This window comes from Cyprinodon variegatus, unplaced genomic scaffold (genome assembly GCF_000732505.1).
Source record: "Cyprinodon variegatus isolate N-32 unplaced genomic scaffold, C_variegatus-1.0 Scaffold1, whole genome shotgun sequence".
NCBI classification, from domain to species: domain Eukaryota; kingdom Metazoa; phylum Chordata; class Actinopteri; order Cyprinodontiformes; family Cyprinodontidae; genus Cyprinodon; species Cyprinodon variegatus.
Window position 1 is genome coordinate 2,855,051 of NW_015150454.1, and position 24,313 is coordinate 2,879,363.

The 24,313-nt window shown below is 37.6% G+C and overlaps 2 protein-coding genes across 6 annotated transcripts; both read right to left on the minus strand.

The window, feature by feature from the left end:
- Positions 1-1,847: 1,847 nt before the first annotated feature.
- On the minus strand, positions 1,848-19,210 carry ccar1 (cell division cycle and apoptosis regulator 1). 5 transcript variants are annotated; one of them, XM_015392751.1, is made up of 26 exons: positions 19,159-19,210; positions 17,520-17,679; positions 16,902-17,077; positions 16,717-16,806; positions 16,442-16,474; positions 16,073-16,269; positions 15,839-15,965; positions 14,475-14,594; positions 13,304-13,493; positions 12,958-13,099; positions 12,705-12,857; positions 12,393-12,618; positions 12,181-12,294; positions 11,712-11,878; positions 10,738-10,948; positions 9,418-9,501; positions 9,089-9,277; positions 7,782-7,973; positions 7,002-7,232; positions 6,146-6,275; positions 5,942-6,018; positions 5,728-5,862; positions 5,494-5,614; positions 5,230-5,412; positions 2,886-3,091; positions 1,848-2,803 (listed from the first exon to the last, which is right to left on the minus strand). In XM_015392751.1, the coding sequence occupies exons 2-26, from the start codon at positions 17,629-17,631 to the stop codon at positions 2,726-2,728; spliced, it is 3,684 nt and encodes a 1,227-aa protein (XP_015248237.1). In that variant the 5' UTR covers positions 17,632-17,679; positions 19,159-19,210; the 3' UTR covers positions 1,848-2,725. The 5 variants fall into 5 exon arrangements, with proteins under 5 accessions (XP_015248237.1, XP_015248318.1, XP_015248080.1 ...); XM_015392832.1 differs by having other exon boundaries at positions 5,728-5,856; positions 12,705-12,860; XM_015392594.1 differs by having other exon boundaries at positions 12,705-12,860.
- Positions 19,211-19,622: 412 nt separating this feature from the next.
- Positions 19,623-23,891, minus strand: LOC107089835 (NFU1 iron-sulfur cluster scaffold homolog, mitochondrial-like). The gene is made up of 8 exons (XM_015382879.1): positions 23,827-23,891; positions 23,308-23,390; positions 23,084-23,219; positions 21,876-21,942; positions 21,666-21,777; positions 21,519-21,582; positions 21,142-21,316; positions 19,623-20,249 (listed from the first exon to the last, which is right to left on the minus strand). The coding sequence occupies exons 1-8, from the start codon at positions 23,889-23,891 to the stop codon at positions 20,181-20,183; spliced, it is 771 nt and encodes a 256-aa protein (XP_015238365.1). The 3' UTR covers positions 19,623-20,180.
- Between the last annotated feature and the right edge of the window lie 422 nt (positions 23,892-24,313).

A 24,313-nucleotide genomic window follows, 5' to 3' on the forward strand; every position in this document is an offset into this window, starting at 1 on the left:
TCTTGACTGAAACTAAGTGTGGATACTGTAAATTAGACTGAAATTTTAAATCACATGGGTAGTATTATTGGGTTGCCTGGATGAGCCCTTGCTATGGAAAAGCAAGTTTCAGGTTTCTCATTTATTCTTCTAACCATTTAAACCAGGGTGTTAAGTGATGCCTTTTGGAACATTTTGCCACTGATTATTGGTATTTGGGGATTTAACAAGACAGGGGGGCAGTTATTTCCACACAAAGGCACACGTTAATCAGGTTTCTTATCTTTACAAATAAAATTTTCAATTCATCTTTTATATCACACGGTTGGGAAGATGCAACTGTGAAAAAAAGTAAGATTAAATTCACTTCAATACTCAAATAGTCACTTTTTGTCAGTTTTTACACTTTTACGTTGTGTTCACAACCTAGTTATTCCATGGAAAATGCCACACAAAATTCCACATAATATTCATATTGAATTTTTCTTAAAAATTTGTTGGTACCCTGCATTTAAAGAAAAAAAAACAGAACAAAACAGAGTGGTCACATAAAAAATGTGAATCTGACAAAAGTAAAAATAAATCATAATTCTATGAAAATACACAAATGAAAGTAAGACATTGATTTATAACCAAGCTTCAACAGTTTGAAACTCATGAAACAGGCCTGGAAAAAAAAAAATGATTGTGCTAATTGATAGTGATATAAAACGTTTGTGAAGGATTTTCACTATTTTTTTTAAACCGCCCTCTCCAGTTAAAAAAAAAAAAGCACATGCGCAACCCTGTACCCACTCCTGAGAGGGAATGCCTATAAAAGTGTACTACATACAGCGTGCACAAGCCAATTTCTCCTCTTGCACGCTCTGTTTAAAAGTTGCTGTTTGCATCGCTCATACAAGCTTACTTTCCACTGTCAGCCTCACCTCCAGCAGATGAAAATTGGGACAAGCATGTAGGATGGCCTAACGCAAACATATCACCAGAATAATAAGGCAATTAGGAGGTGCACTTATTTTAATGATCTAACATAATGCATTATAATTCTGAGGCTTGAGGACCACAACATCACATAGCTGTTATGCATCAGATGATCTGTTCATCATGATGCAATTTCACCAGTCAGATATTTGTTGTATCAAACTGCCATCACTACTTCTCGAAAAGGATTGAAAATATTTGGATCAAAGGAGTAAGTTAAATCAAGTTGTATCGACTAATTAACATCACATTATTGTATATATATTATATGTATATTGAGCCATTTTAAAGTGGTCTTCTATGAGTGCTAAACCTAAATCCTACTGAAAAAGCAAGCCTTTAAACATTAGACAACTGGAGCAGTTTGTTCATGAGAAGTGGGCCTGACTGTTTATTCATTTTCATATATTTTTTTTAAGATTCAGGCAATCTCTGTGACCATTGTAGCCTTTTCTTTCATAAAACAAGGGGCAAAGATAACTTTGTCCAAGTGTATATAAAGCTTTCATGTTATGGCCAAATTAATTGATTTCATTTCCTTATTTGCTTGAAATAACAGTGCTATAGTTTTGGGGTTTTTTTTTTTCTAAACACTATCATGGAGATTGGTAATATTTAGCATTAGGACATGATCCAATATCACCTATTAATAAAATCCAGATACTAATATTTTTTATCAATGCATGAAATACTGTAAACCTTGAGTTCTCCAGCTTTGCAAAAGACATTGCTCCAACACAAGTCCTCAACTCTGCTGCCATCTACTGATGAGAGATGAAGTCTCTCCTGATTCTTATGTTTTAATTAACTGTTTTAGCAATACAATTTAAATCAAATCTAAAAAAATAATGTACTTTGTCAAACAAACAAAACAGGCAGATTGTAGTGTTAAAAGGACCACTTTACTCTTGCACAAGACATCCAAAGATTACATTATCATTAGAAAAATAAAACTGCCTACTTTGGAGGACATTAAATGTAATCAAGCATTTTTTTTCTTAGAAACAACCGAAAACTAACTGAAAATGTTCCGGCTCATTCCTTCAGCTGAACACACATTCATTGAGATTAGCTTTGGGTTCACGTCTAGTTTCTTTTCATCAGCAAATCTGAGAATGCTTGCAGAGCATTCAGTGGGTGAATACAGTCAGAATAAAAGGTCCAAGAGAGGCAGGAGCCATGCATAGCCACATGTGTTAAAAAAACAACAAAACAGCAGAAACCAACTATCAAACTAGTCAAACAGATGAACTTTCAATTGCATGTTAATTAAACATAAATAGGGTGAACGATGGAAAGGGAAAATAACTCAACCAAACCAGATTCTCTGCACCTTCTTACTCAAGTCAGTTTATTTCTTTAGTTTTCTACGAATTCTTCAGCACATAAATAGCATCTTTATTGCTAGTTAAAAACAGAAAATCAACTTAAGTACCACTCACACATACTGGCATTTAAATCCACAATACGGCACTTCATTGGCCCTGACAAAGCTAAAACAGCAGCAAAACAAATTTTAGCAACTAAACCAAAGTCAGCTGAACTATAAGAGCTTTAATAAGAACACTTTGTCCTTATTAAAATGACTAATTAGGAAAAGATAACTAAAAAAAAAGGGGGGGGGGGGACTTCACATCAGGGAGGAACTTCTGAGATAAACTTTACACACAAAAGCCTCAAAAAAACACAGATTCAAGTGACACTTTTAGGGAATATTTACAATTTAAGATCATTGTTACAGGTTGGCTTCATGTATCCACAGAAATTATTCATCAGCTCCGTTTGTCTGAGATGTCTGGATCTCGTCGCTCTTGGTCTTCATGCTAGGTTCACCTACTTGCTCCTGAAAACCAAAAAAAAAAAGTTTAGGCTTTTCATAGAGAATACATAAAACATGCACGTAAAATTTCTAAAAGGCTGCAGACCTTCTTTAGTACATCCAGAAGCTCATTGACAGTCGTCATCAAGGTGTTGGCAGACTTTCTCATGTAGTCGTAATAGATGGTTTTCTGCTCCGTCACAGCTCTCAGGGTGTGCTCCGTTCGACTGAGGGTGCTCGTCACCTCCTCCAGTTCCTTGGTTAGGACTTTGTTGGCTTCCTCTAACTGAGCTTTCAACTTTGCATCCTCTCCTGGGAATTAAGATCAGATATAATGATGAAGACAAAAATGTACCTTTTTTTTTTTTCATTGCTTAACAGAAAAACACAGGAGATAAAAAGAGGTAATTACGTTCTCCTAATGTAATCAACATGTTAAAAATGGACATTGGCGCCTTTTAGGATAGAGATTGTTTTAGATAGAGATGGACTGATCCCCATGTTTTCACTACCAATCTGATTCTAACACTTTAATTTGGATATCTGCAGATCTCAGTGCTTTTCTAATACCAGAGCTCTGTTCACTCCATTGTTCATCTGCTGATTTTTTAGGAGACATTCATGAACTCTCTACAAGCAAGATTGTTATGGTTGAAAAGCACACATGTACAAAAGGAAGCTTGAGATTAGTGTAAGATCAGAGCAGGAAAAAATAAAAATAGTAAGAAAAGGACAAATTCCACCCTGAAAAAACAAATGTATAACAATTGTAAGGGTTCAAATCAGCTATTTATGAAATCAAAAATAGATGTCCATAAAGAGGTACAATCATGTTTTTTTGTTCAAGAGATTTTTAATATAATTTTAATTTATTAAAAGTTAAATAATTATAGAAATTGACTATATTTAATTGTTAAAATACAGATTATATCAATATAAGACCACATATAGAGCAGACAATATTGGATTGGTTCATCTGTAGTTTTGGCAAACAACATTATTGGGTGAAGTTGGCTTTTGTTGGACGAAACAAGGAAAACCTTTAATAAACATAAACATCCGTCTACTGAACAGTATTGGTTAGATTATACAAATATGCTCTGTTATTGTTGAGCTCTTTACAAATAAGAATTGAGCAAAATGAAGTGAAATCCTTTAAAATTATTTTAGTCATTAGTATGAATTGTCTTGCATTATTAAATTACTTATTTAATCCTGATTGATTTTAATAGCACTGGTAGAATAATACATAACACTTTCTAGTTTTAAATGTATTTGTTTTGTTGATGAAAAGGTTAAACTCTAAATGTTGCTTTAACATAGAAGGGAAAGAGGAGCAGACTTTTCAGACAAAATATGAGTTTTTTGTATCTCTCTTAAATTATAAAATTATTTCTTAACAATAAAGTTACAATTGGAAAAACACACCCAACAAATGACCAATGTAACTATTAAAAATGCAAAGAAAGTAAAAGCTTACTGTACTACATGCAACTTTAAATTTTCGGACAAAAAGGTAATGTTCTTCACAGTAAACAGCTTTTTAAACAAATCTGAATAACACGTTATTCAAGTAAAATTTAAAAAGGTCCATCACACCTACTTTCACAGTCACTGATCTTTATCGAAAAGCTTTTATTAAACAAACAGCCTCTCGCTGTTTAATGGGAAGGTTTCTAAGCTACAGCAAACACAGCAACTGAGGTTAACAAAACAAACGCTTCAGACTCCCAATAAATGTCTGATTTAAACATACTTAATGTTGCCTTCAATAAAATAATTTAAACAGAAGAGGAACAGCTTCTGTTAATGGAGTTGGCAAAAAGACAGATTAAACTTTCATTGTAGTTGTCCATTGTAATTGTTCCTCGGTTTTTAAAAATGGCGGGCCACGGCATCGAATCGAGAAGGACGACCACACAGACAGCCAGAAAGGCATACCAAGGAACAATCACAGCTGCTTTTTGTCCGTGAGCTTCCGCTTGAGGTCTGCGTGGGTTTGCGACTGTCCGACGCGTAGTCAGGATTTATTTTTTTTTAGGTGCGCGACGACTGTTGCAGAACCTCTGCGTGGAGGCATGGTCGCGCACAGAGCCAGATTTGATCGTTGCAGAGGCTATGCGTCAAAAGTATAAATTGGCCTTAATACCTTACTGTGGGAATGTCCCAACAGGCCCATGCTTTTGTTGGACAGCTTGTAATTAGACCTGATCTGCTTGAAAACATTAAATGGATTTTTTTTTTTTTTAAATAAAACCTCTGTTAACTTCTAGAGACACGATAAGTTCACTATAAATCTTAAGTTTCAGTGGAGAATCTAAATCATTTTGTTAGAAAGTAAAACGTCTCCAAAAGCAGAGAATTTAGAAGAAGAGTCTAAATTAAGTGTGAACCTTGTCCTGAGGTTGTTTCTAACATGTTAAGAAAAATGCATAATTGAATATTTTTACCCATTTTGGCTTCCTGAGTAATAAGCTTCTGCTCTATCTCCTCCCGAGACTTCTCGCTCTTCTCTAGCTTCTGCATCATGCTGCCGATGTCCACCATGGCTCCGTTGTACACGATCAGATTTCCAGACTCACTGGGCTCTGATGAAGCACAAGGTTTTACAATAGGGAGCAGAGCTCTGTTACCTGATGGGAAAAGAAACAGAGCAGCTTCCATTAGCAGCTTATTTCCATGAAGACAACGAATGTTTTAGGCACACCACTCACCAGTAAGGTTTTCTATCTGGGCTTCATTATAGGAGAGTGCAGCTTCATCTTTTTCTCTGTCTGTCAGTTTTCGATAATAACAAGCCTCTCTAACGACAGGTTTGTTCAACAGCTTCTTGACCTAGAAAGAGAAACCAAATTACACTTAGAATAATAGACCTTTAAACATACAGAATAATCACTCTACAGGCCCAGAAGCTTCCAAATATGGAGTTTTTTCAAGTGCATCCTCACCTGTGCACGAGAAAGATGCAGGCCCAGTGTGTATAGGATATCCTCCAAGTCTTTCTCCAGCAAATAGCCCCAATGGCTTTGGTCAAAGTAGACAAATGCCATGAGCAGGTCCCTGTTCTGGGTCACCATCTGTTTCTTGTAATAGTGCAAGACAAACAAAGTTAAAACCTACATCTGCAGCAGAACCAGCTATCTGTAAGGATGAGATGCCTACCTTGTCTTTAGATGATCTGTCCTTCGATGACTTATGATCATCCTTTCGGTCGCTTCTGTCTTTGTAGTCTTCGTCATCTTTGTTTTCCAAAAAAATACAAAAATATAGTCTATTAAAACCAAGTGTCAAGTTTAAAAAGACAAATTTGTTAGATGATTTTTAGTTTCACATTTTAGAGAAAGAACAAAAAGACATGCAGATTACCATCATCATCTTCATCATCATCATCATCATCATCTTCAGCCTCCATGGGGTCATATTCCTCAGCGTTGGCTGTGCTGCCTTCATCTTCCTCCTCATCTCGAGACTCCATCTTGATGACTTTGTCTTCACACTTGTAGAAAAACATAAACTTTTTTATTTCCAGCTGCTGTGAAAGTATTAAGGCTGGTTCACAGCAATAATAAGCTATTGCTTATTTTATTTAAGCAATAAAGTTAAAGTAAATCTAAAAAAATGCATCCAGGCCATTACTTCACGAGGATTATGATCCTATCTTTACATATTCTGTAGGTGTTTCAAGCATCAGAATGCAGGTAAATATAAAGTGTTTCTAGGTGGTAAAAACTGCGAGTAAAAATATTTTATCTAAATATTTTCACCTGCAGTTTTGACATTTTAGGTTAATATAGTTATGAATTATAAGTTTAGAGCACAATCCATATAGCAAAATAGTTTATTGGAGTGATCAGAGAACTTTCACTTATTTGTATGCCAAGAAAGGAACCAAAAAAAATTTTTTTTTTTTTCAATGTAAACTTCGCAGAATATACTTAGTTTGATTGTTTGCGAGAGGAAAGCTCGCGGCTTGGATCCAGCATCTCCCAGCCTAGCTCCCTTCTCTGATTTGTTGAGGCACAGAGTAGAGCGTTAACAGTTCAGAATGTTAAACTCCAGCTTGTGATTGGAACACGCTTGGCTTGGCAGATATTGTGCCAAGACAACCAAACATGGATTCCTCTGATTTGCAGTCAGAGGGAACATGACTTTCACAGAAGCCTCTGATCTTTCTGTGTGAACCAGCCTTTAAAAAGAAAAACAAAAGGTTTTTCAAACCAACCTTTCTTTTCTCCTCCTCTTCATCTTTGTTCTTCTTTGCTGCTGGCTCCTCGCTCTCTTCTTCTTTTTCCTTTTTGATTTCACGTTTTTCCGCTTCCTTCTTTTCTCCCTCCTTTTTCGCTTTCTTTTCCTTCTTCTCATCCTTTGAGGGAAGAGAAGCGAGCGCCTTGTAGATGCGGTAGCCAAAGTCTCTCTGCAGCATCTCGTTAAACAACTCGGCAAACAGGGAAACCTGTACAGAAACAGGACAATATACCTCAGCCTGCAGGAGTAAATGTTCCAACTTTTAGTCCAATAAATGCTGTCCATTTAAAGGTATAGTGGAGGATGTTTTTTTCCAGGTGGATCATCAAAATAAGTGCTCCTCCTAATTGTCAATCATTCTGGTGATATGTTTATGTAAGGCCGTCCTACGTGTTCTTTAACATTTTCACTTATGATGGGGAGTCTGACATAGTGGAAAAATTGCAAATCTTCATTTGGAAAGTAAGCTTGTAGGAGCGATGCAAACAGCAACTTTTAAACAGAGCGTGCATGAGGAGAAATGCGCTTATGCATGCTCTCGCACGCATTAAATAGGTGTTCCCTCTCACGAGCGGGTACAGGGTTGTGCATATGCATTTTTTTTTTTTTTAAGTGGAGAGAGGCAGGTGTTTTCAAACATTCAAAAAAAAAAAATCCTCTGCTATACCTTTAACTGATGTGTTTCATTGATTGTCTATTTTAGCTTTGTTTGTGAGTTGCTACTTTTTACAATATCCTCTTTGAGAGGCAGTCCGACCTCAAAAGAGTGCTCCTTATTGTCCTCCAGTCTGTAGTCCAGCAGCACACTTAGGGACATGACACTGCAGTCAAATTTGCCACTCTTAGCAGCCCAGTTGGGATACACGAGGATGGTGGGCTCATCCGGGAGGATGTAGCGCCTTTCTCTACGTTGACGCTCCACCTCCTCCTGCTTCCTTTTTTCATCATCCTAAAAAAAAAAAAAAAACATTTTTTTGTCTTTTTCTGAAAGGTCTGAAAACAATACATATATTTCTAAAGCTTAGATGATTTTTACACAAATTAAGATTAGATTCATACTAGTATATATAATAAATCTTTGCATTTTCACAGGCAGGCCTGAGCAGGCATAACATGCAATATGGTTACAACATTGCTTCTTTCTTTATATAAAATTGAGGAAAAAATTATTATTGCTATAAAAACAATATCACATTAGATTTTACTTTTTTCCTTGTTTTTGATTAGAAAAGAATAAATGAACATTTGATTTTTATATGCATATTGCACAGAATATTCTCCCTATTTCCACTTTTTTCTTCACTAATAAGGCACACTTACAACAACCTGATCATAGCTGCTGAAGAATTGATGCATCTGCTTAGAAAGCAAATCCTCAATCCACTGCTCAACAAACCTGTTCCATATGTGCAGTTACTTTATTAGAAATTAAGTTTCATTTAATACAGTGACGGTCTGGACAGGGGCAGCATGATACCAGTCCATCCAGTTGTAGAAAACAGTGATCACTCTGTTTGTTCTAATGGATCATTATAAAGGACTGTAGATAGTATAAAGGAATTATGATGGAAAATTACATCAGCTTAAAATCCTGAACCTTTTCAACTTTTATACATTTTAGTACAAGTAAATGGCCCATGTCTATTTATAAAAGTTATCCACTGCTGCTGCAGGTGGGGAAAAAACAACGATTAGAAGAAGAGCTAATGTCACATTTCTGATCATTAATAAAATACTTCGATCAAAGGGCTTGTTCAAATGTAAAAAAATAAATAAATAAAATCATTTAAAAAGCAAGTTCCTGTTCAACATGTCGGGCAAGCAAAGTAAATATATTTTTTAAGTCATACATTTTGTTTAACGTTTGTTCTTCTATATTTTGATCATATTCAAAGTTTAACATCTGACCATTTGAACACGAGTTCAGCTGTTTTTCCTTTGAATTCATTTAACTGTATGATCTGGTTGAATTGACTCTATAAAGTGCCACGAGACAACGTGTTTTGATTTGGCGCCATATAAATAAACTGACTTGAAATGAACCAAGCCATGTGGACCAAGCACCTCTTTGTCATCCTCGGTACGTGGTGGCTCCTCTTCCTCTGCGACTTTAGTTTCTGTTTTCTCTGGCTCTTTGGACTCCTCCACCTGCTCCTCCACCTTCAGCTGCTTAGTGAGGCGGGCAATGAGCTGGGATTTTAATCCTTTTGAGCTCAGAGAGCGACAATCAAGTTCTTTACGCAAGTCGTTGACCTACAAGCGGGGCAAACATCAATACTTGTCACACTGCTGCACATTTAACTTTATCTTATGACAAAATAAAGCAAAAACACTTCAAATAATCCAAATGAACAGCTGTCCCAGACAGACAGAAATTAAAAATATCCTTTTACCTTCATTGATTTCGGGTCAAGTTTAGTCCAGTGAGTGGGAACACAGTCATCTTTAGATTCTTCGTCATCTTTTTCTTCTTCCTCCTTGATAGGAAATGAATTGAATAGAGAAAAGGAAGGGGGAGGAGGTAGGAGAACAGTCAGCATACTGGCCATGGACATGGTGAGTTTTTAAAGTTGATCCGTGCAAGAAGCAAGGTCTCATCTGTCTTTCACTGCCTTGTTCTAGTTAGCTTGACTGTGTTTAAGTCCACTGCTACTGAAGCGTACACAGGGAAGGTCTCTAGCTCTTTAGAAATAAAAATGAAAAAAAAACAAAAACAACGGAAATTTCCCCCAGCTGCCAATCAATCAATCTGTGGAACACAAAAAAGGTCAAAAATCAATGAGAGGTGTAACCAAAGGGCATGTGGGTACATCAGGTGAACTGAGGCTGGCCCCCGCATGGAGTGAGGATAGGGTAGCCCTAATAGCTCTATGTCTGGGGAATTGTCATTTATGAGCTTAACAGTCTACATCAGAAAGGAGCCATCTGCTCCAACAAAAAAATAAAGAATAAAAATAAAAACGGCCCTGGAAAAACCAAGTTCTAAATGCAGTCCAACTGAGAGAGTTGAATCCAACAATAAGAACAGACAAGCAACAAGACTTTGGGGAGATTCTCTTTTCATTGTCAGAAGATATCAGATTGATTTGAAAAAAATAAAAACAAAAATTATAATTATAGACATTTCTACGGCAAACATTATGTGCACGCAAGTGGCTCCACAGTTTCCAGCTTAGATTTAAAATTTAAAGTTCCCCTGTCAGGAACCGAGAGATTGAACTGATTTGTACTGATTTCCATAGAGCTAACTTTAAAAGCCAGATTAGGCTTTTAAACCAACACAAGAAAATCTACAGATTAAATTCAATCACTGTATCAGATTAGCACCCAATTACAGGGTGTTTAAGAAACTGGAAGCTGCTTCACCATTTGCGACTGGGGCCTGCAAAACACAACCTAGTCTCACTGCTTCCACTGTATGTGTCTGCTGGATGTGAGGGAGGCTGGGGGTGCTGAAGAAGGAATGGAGGAATTCGAGCGGAGGAAAAAGGGCAGAGGGAGGCAGGTGGGGGAAGAGTAGGAAACAGAAGTAGTCTAGGTGAGGTTTGGTGGAACATTAATATGCCTATCTTCATTCTGCTGTGTATGTCAGGTGCGGTGTGCCTTGTGTGTGTTGTGTATCTGGGATATGTTGCTTTTTTCTGTTTGTTTGTAATTCCTGTGCCTTCCTGTGAGAAGCGGAAATGAGAAGAGAAGGATTAGCGGTTCAGTGCCTGTTCTCCATCCGCCTCCTTTCGCTCGGCCGACAGCTTCTCAGCCAGCTGCTCCCGGAGTCGCCGTGACAGCACTTCCCACTCTGAGCGGGTAGGAAGACAATGCCAAACATCCGGAAGAAACAAAACCACTGTCTCCACATGAGCAGGGACTGTCCGCCCCTTGTGTGTCTCCTCCGGCCGATGATAGCGAATCTCTGCAAAACGATACCTGTCGCAAAGGAAGAGGGTGCATTGGAAAGGAACATTCTGGTCAGGTCACAGAACAACAGGCAAGCCGTCTACAGCTACTCCCCTCCCATCCGGTCACTGAATGATTACAGAAATCATTACATTGACCCAACTCCCACACAACCCTTGGGATAGACAAATGGACCCGGTCTGCAGCTCTTCATCTGTTGTCACAGGTTACGGCAGATATTTTGAAAACAATCACAGACAATAAAAGTAAATAAAATGAAACCCCAAAACACAATCCCAGGTATCATTTCGGCCAATTACAGGATGAGTGATCGGCATTAAACCTAGGATACACTTAATGCACTAAATTAGAGTTGTGCGAAGAGAGACAGAATCAAGATGACACTGAAAGCCAGTTAAATATGTAAGATATTTAACAAGGAGTAGAAAAATGACGAAATTAAAAGACAAAGTAATGATCTTCAGCTCCAGGCTACAGCTTCCAGCCATCAACTCCAAGCATTTGGTTTTTAATCACAACAAAATGTGTGTATGGGCAGGATGTCACAGATAGAGCCAAGACGACACACAAAAGTCTCAAAAGGACAATGCACGACAAAATAATAATGAACTGCAAATTAACAGAGTATTATAGACAAGGAATATAATAGAACAAGTTTTATATCAAGGTAGTAAACAATTAATCCGTCACTGACACAATATTTGAGATTTTAAGAGTTAAAATATTGTTAAAAATTGATGCAAACTAAAGAGATGACAACAGCAGTACTTACCACTGAGTGCACAGACTAAGGTCTATGCCTGTGAGCGCCCTGCAACAACGTATGGCTGTCTTAATAAGCACTGATGGGTCCTTCTCCGGGTCAGCTCCATCTAGAGAGGGAGACCAATGACCCCCGATAGCCATGGCCTCGTCTTTACCCCGCATGCCCACCAAAAACTGAAGGAAAAGAGAAACGGGAACAAAGGAAACCCAGAGAGTAAAGATTTGGTGGAAATAGATGGGTAAAGAGATTAAATTAGGGGAGATTGGGGGGGACAAAGTATAAAAGAGGTAAGCTGATAGAAGAGATGCTCATACCTCAGAGGATCCAGAACTACAAAGAAAAACCATTTCGTTTTCACTTTAGAGAGCCAACATCAGTCATTTATTGCCACAGTGGCTACTCAGCAATGGAATAGGACCAAGGCAACATTGTCAGCTTCTCCACAATGTGCAAAAATAAAAGGAGGTTCACCCACCTTAATGAGCCTCGCGGGATGTTGGAAAGATTCTCTGACTTCCTGAGGGTCCTCTGCCAGAGCACATGACTTGTGATAAAGCTCCTCTAAACTGGGGTTAGCAAGCAGCATCACCTGAGCCAAAACAAAACCCCTTGGAATTAATTCATTTTGAAAACATAAATCTATTTTTTTAACCTAACATATGACAGAGAGCATCCTGGATGTTGTACCTTTGCGCTGTAGGCACGGCTAACATCGGGAGGGTCCAGCACTGCTGTGTTTTTGACTGGAGGATCTACTTCTTTGTGCAGGACGTGGAAGTTACAGGCATTGCTGAACTGGAAGGGTCGGGTCACAGGGAAGGCATCCACCCAGGTGAAGACGGCATTAAAAAAGTCACTGGGGATGTAGAGACTCTGATAGCGCCGTCTAAGCTCCATCAAGTCACAACTGGAGCTGAAGGGGAAAAGAAATGCAGTTAATAAGTGATGACAGTTCCTAGTAGTACAATCAATTTAAATTGATGAAGAAATTATACTAACCCATCTAAGCTGAACTTGGAAAATTGTACAGTGTAGCGTGGAACCGCCTTGCGATTGCGCCTTGGAGAGCGTTCCCGTCTTGGTGACCGGTCTCTCGAGCGTTTGCGTGTGGGAGAGCGTTCTCTAGATCTCCTACGATCGCGTTCTCGATCTCTGCTTGATTATAACATGAAAACACAGTTAATGTCACCAAAAACAATAAACGAGGAACAGAACAATCATCCACATTCAAATAATAATAATACAATCAAACCTGCGTTCCTCTTTAGGCCTGAGGATAAGTTCAGGCATTCGATCATTGCGAGTGGTGAAACGAGTTGGTTCCATTCGGCGAAGGTTCTGCGCCTGCTGCATTATTCTTACAGGGGGCTGCAGCAGACCACCGCCAAAAACATCTAGGGATAAAAAAATATTCTGTTTACCATGTTACAAAAAGCAGCCACCTTCTTTGTTTTATTCTTAACACTTAAATGCTTTACAGACATTTTAATAAAATAAAAAACAAAAAATACAACTATCTCACCGTGTTTATATTGTTAGATCTAATATAGTATTCAATAAAAAAAAAAAAAACAAGCAGTAAAGCCATGAGTGTTTACCTTTGGTGGGAGGCTGTGGGAGCAGAGGCTGAGGGGGGTTCTGGAGAAGCGGGGCCAGAGAGACGGCAGAGAGCTGGGCTTGCAGCAGGGAGGATGGATTCTGAGCTTGAACACTGAAAGTAGTCGGGGGAGGTAGCGACTGCAGCATGTTTGGGGCTGACTTCATCATGTTAGAAGCCTGAGCCTGGCTCTACAGCACAGGTGAAAAACAACAAAAAAAAAAAAGACAAAAACATGAGAAGACTTTAAACCTAAAAAATAAAAAAACAGTAGAAAAGGCAAAACCTCAGACTTGGCAAAAGACTGCATAAATAGAAACAACTAAAACAGATACATGTCCGATCAGCAATTGCTTAGAGGACAGAAGCTTGGAGAAATCTGAAAGGCCTGCTTGAAACCAAAAACCTGGAGAATTAATGTTTTTTATGCAGGTTGTCCTAAAACAGAAAAAAAACTTAAGGTTTGAATCTTTCTTATTTATCCTATAAAGTGAACATACTTTATAAGAAGGTGCAGCTTTCCTGTTAATTTTTTCCTAACTGCCAGAGGAGGGAGTCAAAGTTGGTAATAAAAGAATAAGGGGCCACTTGCTAGCAGCAGGGACGAGGGAGAAAAATATCCCGAATTCACAAATTTTGACATTTTTTGCAAAAGCGAAGCTGTAGAAATAATGAAGAGGCTGGGCTCAACTCCTGCAGAGCTGAGATAAAGAGCTGACAAAGCCCCATTTTTCAGTAGAAGCTTTCTGCCATGAGCCAACAAGCTAACTGGAGCTAGCATTCTTCTTCCTCCCTACTTTAGGGGTGATAAATAGAGCTCCCCTTATGGGTTTGGTGGGGGAGAACTCAGCAGCTTATAGCCTGGTGCGGCTTACATACATGTTTCCAGTAAAAAAAAAAAAAAAAAAAAACTTAGTAGGAGCTGCATATAGTGAGGTGCTCTCTCTAGTTTGGAAAGTAGGGTACATCTAAAAAACAAACAAAAAAAAAACAGCAGCTTCTGTAGGAGGGATATAGAAACAAAAAAAAAAAATACGACACTGTTAAGAGAAAAACGACAGAAGTGTGTTTGTTACTGTTCATGTATACTGCTGGTAAAGCAAAGACAGAAATCTAATGGGTGAGCAGAAAAAGTAGCCATTTAAATATGTATTTCAGGACTAGAGGGTTACATTTTGTCTGTTGTCCATAGCAGAGTGCATATCTGTGTAGCGGAGCTGCATTCCTGGTTCACTGTAAAGGCTGCCGATCTGTGGGGAAGCTTGAGGTAAAGGCGGAGGCTGCTGCTGATGCTAGGAGGGATTGAGAACACAACAGGATAAGGTCAGAAAGACAAAAGGAAACTAATGCAAAACTGAATACAATTGAAAAGGGTGACGCAGTATTTAAGAGGTAAGATCTTTAAAGATTCCCTGATCAAAATTCTCTCTCTCTCTCATATATATACGGCGAGATTGCATGAATGATTGAAGACTAAATTTGACTTTTGAAAATCCAATACAAAAAAAAAGGCCACAAGATGGCAAAACTGCAACTATAGTGTGAATGAGAGGTAGTGTTTGGTAAGAAAAGCACAAACTCTTATTTCTAACTTGCATACACGGTCAGTTATTGACGCTGTTACATCAGCTGTTGCCGCAGCTCCCGGCAAACGTGTAGTGTGCGGGACCGCATGAACAGCAGCTTCATCACCAGGGTCTAAGTCATGTTTGCGTAGCACTTTTTTGCCTCTTCATGCATAAATTAGCTTCCTGGAGCACAGCGTGCTGGAGTTCATGAACTGCATTGTGCCCACTCCATACAATCCCGTTCTCTCTATCGTCTTCCTCTCCAAACACAAAGTTTCATTTATACATTTTTTTACTTTTAACACGTCTCTCCGTTGAATGGAGCCGTAAACGGCGCAAGGTGACTTTCTGTGTAGAACTTAAGTACAGCTCTATATCACAATCTATCTGACGACTTGAGCAAGAAATGAGAGGAGGAAGTACACGTTTTCCTAAGACCCGCCCCCTTCTTCTTCTGATTGGCTAATAGGGGTGTAAATCACACCTATCATGGTGATTCGATTCAGTGTCGATTTCCTGACCCAGCAATTCGATTAGTTTTGATACTCAGGAATAAACCACGATACGATTCGATTAATGGGTTCTACTTTTTTTTTTTCTTTTACACCTTAAAGGCTTGTTTTTAAAAAGTGATTTTCTTAATCCACGGGCAATCGCTACGAGCTGGAAATCCGGCCGGAGGCCGGAATACTTCAATCCCTGCAATATTGTAAGGTTACAGCAGCAGACTACAATGCATTTCTTTTTTTCAATGCACTTTTAGAGCACAGTTATTTTAGCTTGTTGCAAGAGGAGGCAAACATCTCCAAAAACTCTAACTTAGGCTATTCTCCTTCAAGTTTTTGTGAGTACAAAGTTTGGTATCCAGTATATGATAATCTACCATGAACAAAAACTACAGCGGGAGTCACCATCAATTTCAAAATGTACTTTCCTAATGAAGCACTACAACCTCTAAATGTTCTCACCGACTGATTTCCCAGCTGAGGTAAAGTCTGGATGCGTTGGGCATTCCACTTGAAGGGCATATTAGGGTTGTACACGGCTTCCACTAGGACCCTGTCCCCGACCTGGGGAGTTTTCCCCTTCACAGCACTATGAAAGGTTAAATAAGGATAATTAGAGAGGAAATTGTCTGAAATAGACCCCAGTCTTGTTTCCTAGCAAACAACAGAGCATCTGACAATGACAGCACTTCCCACCTTAGCTGAAAGAAGACGTCTTCATCTACAAAGCCAAACGTGTCATGCAGTTTATTGACTACACCAGTGAAGACTCGCTGCTTCTGTGGCTGCGTCTGCTGTTGGTGGCTTGAACGTGGCGTTGGATATGAAACCGTAATCTGGGCTGTCTGCTGAGGGTTGGACAAGCTCAAGCTGGTGGGCAATGCGACGGGGGGCTGAAGATTACATTGAAATTACAAAAATTGTATATATATATATATATATATATATATATATATATAAAATTATATATGAATAATAAACCAATGTTACTCAATTAAAATCAACAGAAGCATAGCCCTACAGTAAAACAGTTTGAATGGTATGTACTAAATGCATTAAATTTACCTGAGAGATCAGTGCCTGCTGAGGCTGAGGAAGCTGAGAAATAATCATAAGGAAATGCAAATTTTGATGATTTTGCTGATTGAAAGCAATGATGCTTACAGAGGATCTAACATACTGACATCACAAATTTAATTTAAAAATAAGCAATACTGTAATATGTAACCAAAATTAATGTGGAGAAGTACAGTATAAAAAATGATGATTGATAAAATTTCTGACAATAAAATTCCATAAAACTCCATAAAATTAAAAATGTGACAAAGCCAATTATTCACCTGATGAGGTACATTATACAGTTGCTGAGGTGGTTGCTGGGGAGGTTGCTGTTGCTGCTGATACTGCTGAAGTGCTGAATTGATCTGAGACTGCAAGCAACAAGGAGAACATATCCAATGGTTAAAGGGTTATATGAGACAATAACACATTTCTGCCTGAGCTCTGAACAACTAGAGTGACTGACCTGCTGTAAAGCAGCAGCTGCAGCTGCTGCAGCTTGCTGCTGCAAGGCAGCAGTTTGTTGGGACAGCTGATAGTTTGCTGCAGACTGGTTACTGAGAGAAGCTGCAGCCAACGCTGACTGCTGAGAGTAAACGGAGGGTGACGCTCCCAGAAGAGACTGTTGCTGCACCCCAAGAGCTGCAAGTGTTAACCAAGAACAATAATGATGAAGTCAGTGAAGCTGTTAGATGTTTTAATCCATTCAAGGTGGGTCTGTTCTATTTGACACCAGAGTAATCTGTTAGCTTTAAGAGCTAATGTAGAGTAGCTGCCTATAATAGATATGGATTAATACAAAAGAAATCTGAACACTCTTGTGTGAAATACAGTCAGTATGTCATTATGCAAATCGCTGTTTGCAACTTTTCAATTGCATGGATAAATTAAATTCATTACCTATAAAACTCTCTTTAGGGGAATCATGTAATTAAAAAAAACCAATAGTACCAAAATTATAGCAGTACATAGATTTACTCCAGTCTACTGGAAGCAAAAAAAAAAAAAAGAGATATACCTTAGTATATCACAGAAAGCTAAGACAGATTGCAACAGCCCAACGTTTTTGGTTTACTGTACTCACAATGCAGGCTGTTGAGGTCAAGAGACTGTCCTGAGTGACCTGGCTGAGACACGGATGTGGCAGCAAACTGATTTGCCCATGGCGGATTCTTCTGTCCCCCGAACTGGGCCATGCCTCATTCAGCTTTAGGGCAGTCTCTGTTTACCAGGTCAATTCAATGCTTAAAACAGAAAAACCAAACATGGAAAATACAAATGTTAAACCTAAAGACTATTATAGCAAAAAAACAAATTCTTGATGCAATTACCTTATAGGGTACGCAATTTGTATCAAAATCAAAACATATTTCTAAAGTAAAAGCCCAATATAAGGAAGGCAATGATGGACTAATCTAAACAAAATTATCAATGCCATCTGATGCAGCCTATCCCTCTTTTTACAACTGTCACCACCTCAGTGGAGCCGCAACTCTAAGCGGAAATGACTGTTCAAAAGACAATTTGTGTTAACCTAGTTACAAGGAATATACATAATTGTGTTTTCATGCACTTTCTAGATAACTGCCACCCATTTTTGTTTGCTCATCAGCAAAAATAAGTAATACTTTATGTAGCTTCACAGTGTATGCTTTGAATTTTGTTCATCTTTTCCTAACAAAGGAGGAAAAAGGCCATAACTAGATCTGTAACTTTCTGATTCGTCAATCTTATATTCTGTAAATACTGAACTGCTCTATTTTTGCTATGAAAAAATATAATTTGACCTCATTGGCAGTAATCAACAGTCAGTTTAAGTACATAAGTCTAGTGCAATTGATGTGAGACTATTCTAGCTACATATTTTTTAAATGCTTCAATTTCATCAAGAAATATCCATATTTTCATGTAATAAAACCCTGTAACACTTATTGCTGTATGATTTGGCACCAACAAAGCTTCATGTGAGCTTTGAGAAGAGACGTTTAAACTATTAAAACTTCTGCAAACCTCATTAAATTAAATCGCTATTGAACAGGCAAGCTCCATTGCCAATAAATAGTGAATTAATTCAATTTTCAGTTTAGGATTAGGAGATAAACAATACACGTTAACAGGACCTATCGTTACAAATGGCCGACTATTATTCATATGGATTATTTTATACCTTAATCCGATATCGCTAAAATTTAAAGCGGTTCTTAACTTTTTTTTATATTATCAATATGCGTTTACATGCCAACGGAGGCTAACAGGAGGGCGAACGCAAAGGACCAGCTAGCATATATTAGCCAGGGACTCAGTTCTGCGTTAACAAGTAAAGAAGCACGAATTTTAACGTTTGTCTGGCAAGCTAAAGGAAAATTAGCTGTTTGTCACGAACATGTAATTTATTTTGCACCATTAGTGCTGTGACCTCACCTATCCAAACGCACCTCGTTTAGTTCTTAACATATTTTACAGAGCAACCGCTGAATCAAAACATATGGCTAACACCTAGCATGTGCTAGCTAGCGTTGTTGCCAGATTAGCCTCGTGCTAGGCTAATGCTAATGAGCGCGAGCAGCGAGGCCCAGGCAGAGAGCAGTAAATGACAGAGGTTAAAACAGTATCAAAGCCAGTGGTAAAGCAACAGCATGGTTCTTGTGCAGTTTAATTATGATTAAGGGAAACATTAATAAAGTCAAATAAAATATAGGTTTACAAAAAAAATACTGACTCACCGATATATCCCTGGCGGTTGGTAATATGAATTGCGCATGCGCAGGAGAATGACCCCTGAGCCATGTGGCCAAGTCCATAGATATAGTTATTATGGATATCTATGGCCAAGTCTGCATGAAGTGGCTGATAGATGTACTGTATTCGGATATGAGCGATCTAAACTCAACTTTAGCTGTATATCAGGTACATCTCAAACAGAGTAATATCTACTTGTTTTTGCAATTGTCACACCTGACACCACTTTAGGAAAATAAAGGCATGATTTATCCTATTTTCTTGTCACAATATCTGTACATGTGTGCACCATAATTGTCATGTAGGTATAATTTATTTTATTATTTTTGCTGATTTAAAAGGTCTGCTACTTTTTAAAACTGTTCTGATCATTTTACTATATGGTCAACTTTTTAATTTAAGTAATAGACACAGGACAGAAGAAAAAGTCAAATTGAACTTTAATGGGATTTAGGACAAATACAATGTGGAGCACAATGCACAGACATTTCCTTGGAGATATCATAATGTGAGCCTACTTTCACAAGAGGTAATTTAACCCATTTTCCATCATTTAATTTAGTAATAATGTATATAATAATGCATTTATATTTCTTTTTTTTTCCTTTTGTGTTAAGTAGCAGCAAATGAAATAACTGTCAAATTTTCCAGAAAGTCATCAACTTCACAAAATCATGATCTTGACAAAATATTCTCTTTCTTATCATACAATATTTATAAGAAATAAATACAACACCACATTTACAATAATCACAGCAGGACACTTTTCTTTAGCAACCAAAAAAACTGTATATTACCTTTGTTTAAGAACGGGACCAACAGCATATACATGCAAATTACAGTTAGAATATCTAGGGTGGAGGCAAAAACAAAAGCCTGGAAATAATTTTCTCCTTTCAAGCTTTTGTTCCAGTATTATCAACAACTTGAATACTCGTTTTCATCTTGTGTTTACAGACATTTTGGCTGATCGATTTCACAAACTAGTCATCTGTAAAGGATGTTCTTAATCTTGTAGTTTACGCTCCACTTCTTCAAAAACCTTTGCATTGATTTCATCCACTTCGTCTTCCACCTAGGCAAAAGATTAGACATAAGTAATGTTATTCTTATTGCGTTGTCTTCATTGTAAAAACTAAGTTAAAGGAAAGTTGTTGGGATGAGATAAATTTATGGTTAATAAAAAAAAAAAAGTGTAAATATAAAATAGAGATTATATCTAAATCCAAAAGGTACAAGGTGCACTTTTTATATTCAGTATAAATGGTAACGTACTTTTATTTAAGAAAAATATATATAATGACAGTGAGGATTATTGGAACTGTTTGCTCTAGCACCTTTTTTAGCCTCTGAGTAGCCTCAAAGTATAACAATATGTGATGAGAATCTGTGCTTCCCCCACTGCTTTCCTGCTTTCCCCCCCCCATCTCTGTAGGATGGGATGTTAAAAAACCATACTGACCAGGTAGCATATTGTTATATTTCAATCATGAGATGTTATAAGTTCCAGCATTTCTTTGCAGAGAAAGTGGCCCATGATGCTGAAGTTTGTTCTTAAACTGGAAGGTTGCCAATTCAAACTTCAGTTATTTTGCCCAAGTCATCGTGTGCTTGGGTAAAAGACTTAACCCCCATTGCCTGTCACCCAATGGCAAGTCAAAATCACCAGAAGACAATATTAGGAATCCTTTTGTACCTTACATAATAATGTAAATACAGTAAGTACTTAACCTTATTCTAAATCTGGAGTCAGGTTAGGTAAATCCATTAAATTACAAATAAAAAAAAAGTTTTAAACTTAGCTTGGGGCCATCATGACACAAAGGCATCTGGAGGGCTAAAAAAATCATTCCTATGGTTAAGCTTTTATAACTTGTTAAAAAGCATTTACTGCAAATAAATATATCAGTCATATCTTTTATTTAAGTAGATAAACCAATTGACAGAAAAAAAGGTTATTTTGGCACCTGCTCTACGTTGTCCACCTCTGGGATGTAAAACTGCAGCATGTTCTGAATACCGTTTTTCAGAGTAACCGTGGAGCTGGGACATCCTGTGCAGGATCCCACCAGCTTTAACTTTACTGTTCCGTTCTCAAAACCTTTAAAGATGACGTCACCTCCATCTTCTTGCACTGTCGGTCTTTATGTCAGAAAGAGACAACATGTATTTGTACAGAATAGAAGCACGGAAAACAGTCTAATCAAGAATATTACCTCAAAACAGCAAAGGAGAAACTGTCAGCATGACATTTTTTTCCCATTAAAACAACACATTATCATTCTATCATTATTTTAGTGGAACTAGATAAGTGTAGACAGTGATAAACTGGTAGTTTTTGTACCTAATTCTGGTGTCCAGAAGCTCCTTTATCATAGACACAATATCATCATCGTCTTCAGAGAGGCCTGTACCAAAGGAACCATTAAGCATTGCAAAAATTTGAGTAGCTCATTTAAGTCCTGGGCAAGATGTTAAAACAAAAACTTACTGCTCTCATGGTGCACTGCTCCTGTTGTTATTGGATCTCCACTCTCAAAGAACTTGGAAATTGCATCTAAAACATGGCGCTTAATGGCTGTCCATTCCACATCCTCGTCCGTCTGACAGTAAAAACAACATACCGTAATCTCATTTGCTATCCCCCTAAAAAAAATTTACTTTTGCAGAGATTGACAGGCAGACGAGCAGAGATACTTACTTTAGTGACAGTGATGAAGTCGGGCCCAAAGAACACACTTTTCACTCCCTCAATTTCAAACAGGTCCCTGAAGGAGACACAATTGCTTCAATACATTTTAGATTAAGAAAAGAAAAAAAAAAAAAACACGATGAGGGGTTTGGCTTACAGTGTGTTTGAAAGAAGGATTTACATGATGGTTTGATCTTTAAAACACAAGGCTTAAGGTTTTAAAGTTTTGGACTCTGGGTTTCAAATTAGATAAGGATTTCTCAAAAAAATACAGATAATTTTGGCGTTTCTCTTGTGCAGAAACACACAACTTTAGTCAATTACTGATTCTCCAAGAGCCAAAAAAACACTAAATATTTAAGTAAATATGTAATAGGGGGATGTTTAAGGTCTCTAATTGTGTACTGTGTTCACAGTGAGTTAAATAACATAATTTTACATGACCATATTAGTAATCGAGCCAGAGTATGGACAGGGCAGTGCTTTTTGAATAGCAAAAGGAGGAACATTAATCTATATGGCAGAAATTCATACTGTTTTGATTTAGTTGGGTATATACTATACCAGGGTTATACAGGAATGAACAACTCTAATTTAATGCTTTTTAATGCTCTTTTAATGCTCTTAAAAATAATGTTAATGCAACAAGTACCCATGACTCTCATATATACACGGCAAATTCCTTCTTCATCTTTACTGTCGGCAGGCCGCAATTCCTCGATTTCCGGCCACTTTTGTTGAAATTAGCATTTTCCTTTAGCTTCTTTTCCGGACATACGGCTTGACGATCAGCCGGAAGCAGCAATATTTTTGCAAATATATATATCATTTTAGAAATTGTTTTTATAAACATTTTCTTAAATAAAGCATTTTAAATGAAAAAATAATCACATTTAATGAATTTTAATGCCAATTCAGGCCTTAATTTAAAAAAATAATTATTTAATGACTTTTAATGACCCGTGGAAACCCTGTGTACACGTCTAGGTATATTTAAAGAGTTTAAAGTCTGGGTTTAGTTGCCATTTCTTTGGATTTACTTTCATAACAATCATTGTTTTAGTGCTCAGATAAAAACAGATTTCACTTTGCTGGGCATCAGAATCGGTGTGATAGGAACAGTCGTTAATACAGCACAACGCTGCATAGTGGGACATTGTTTGGGATTCTATTTTGAATCAACAAAGCAAAGTGCATTGCTTATATTGACCCATTACCTCGCTAAAGATGAGGATCCAGCTGAGCTTGGGGAAGGGAAGTCCAGCGTACCGCTTCCCAGAACAGGTTTCCCAGGGAGGAACTTCAAGCTTCTTGGGTTTGGCGTATCTTGAGTCTGAATGGACAGGTTTCTCACTGGAAAAAGTGACACAACTAGATGCTTGGTAGGGATAAACAAAATATCACAACTTACATAATGTGAGTCTGGAGGCTAGTGTCTCACCTGAGAAGTATGTAGCTCCTGTCTCAGGATGACGCAGGAACCCCCTGAAGCTTAACACTGTAGTTTGTGAGTGATCTGTTAACCTGGTGGAAACGTGACGAGTTTGTCATACTCAGTTTTAATTGGATTAAGTAATGATTGAAGGTACAGTTAACAACGTCCGTTGTCACATGATAAAAAAGACTACAGATAGAAGTGATTTAGCGGATAAAACTAGATAATCAGTGCTAGTAGACTTTTATCAGAGTAAACTTTATAAACCACCAATAACCTGCGTAATTCATACAAATCGGTGAAACTGTAAGCTTAAACATGTTATTAACCGGTTTTCGCATTCACGGACTTCAGGGGTTAAGCCGGTTGTTTGCTTTTTGGTTTGGCAATTAGCATGGTACCTCGCTAAATCTCCACCGGACAAAGATAAGGCTACTAATAGGCGTCAGACAGCCCTTTACATGCATCATATCTGCTATAAAACATATCTAACACATTATTGGGGGCAGGTAAGAGACGTAAAACCTGAGGAAAGCTTTGGTTTGGGTCCGCATTAGCCGCTGAAGTCCCCATCTAATGGTCGCCGACATTTTGTTTGTTTTGAAGTTGAGGACCCCATATGGTGTAGTCGCGAATGCCTGATCCGAGGGTCCTGTTCTTTTCCTTCTGTTCTTCAAAGTTATTACGAATTTACTTACCTGACTTATTTAATTTATCAAACAAAAATCATAAAATATTTCAAATAAAAAAGCTCTTTGTAAAAAAAAAAGTAGTTTGCATAACTTCCTAAAGCCCTCAATCATAAAAAAAAACATTGCCTGTCAGATGGGTTTAAATTCAGCAGCAAAATCCCAAAATGATTAATTAAACTAAACATGTCTTTGTTACGTAAAAGATGATACATTATAGATTAATTGGTTCGTTATTGATTGATTTTTTTTATTTATTTTTTTTTATTATTATTATTATTATTATTATTTTTATTTAATTGATGGATTCATTAATTTAGAAT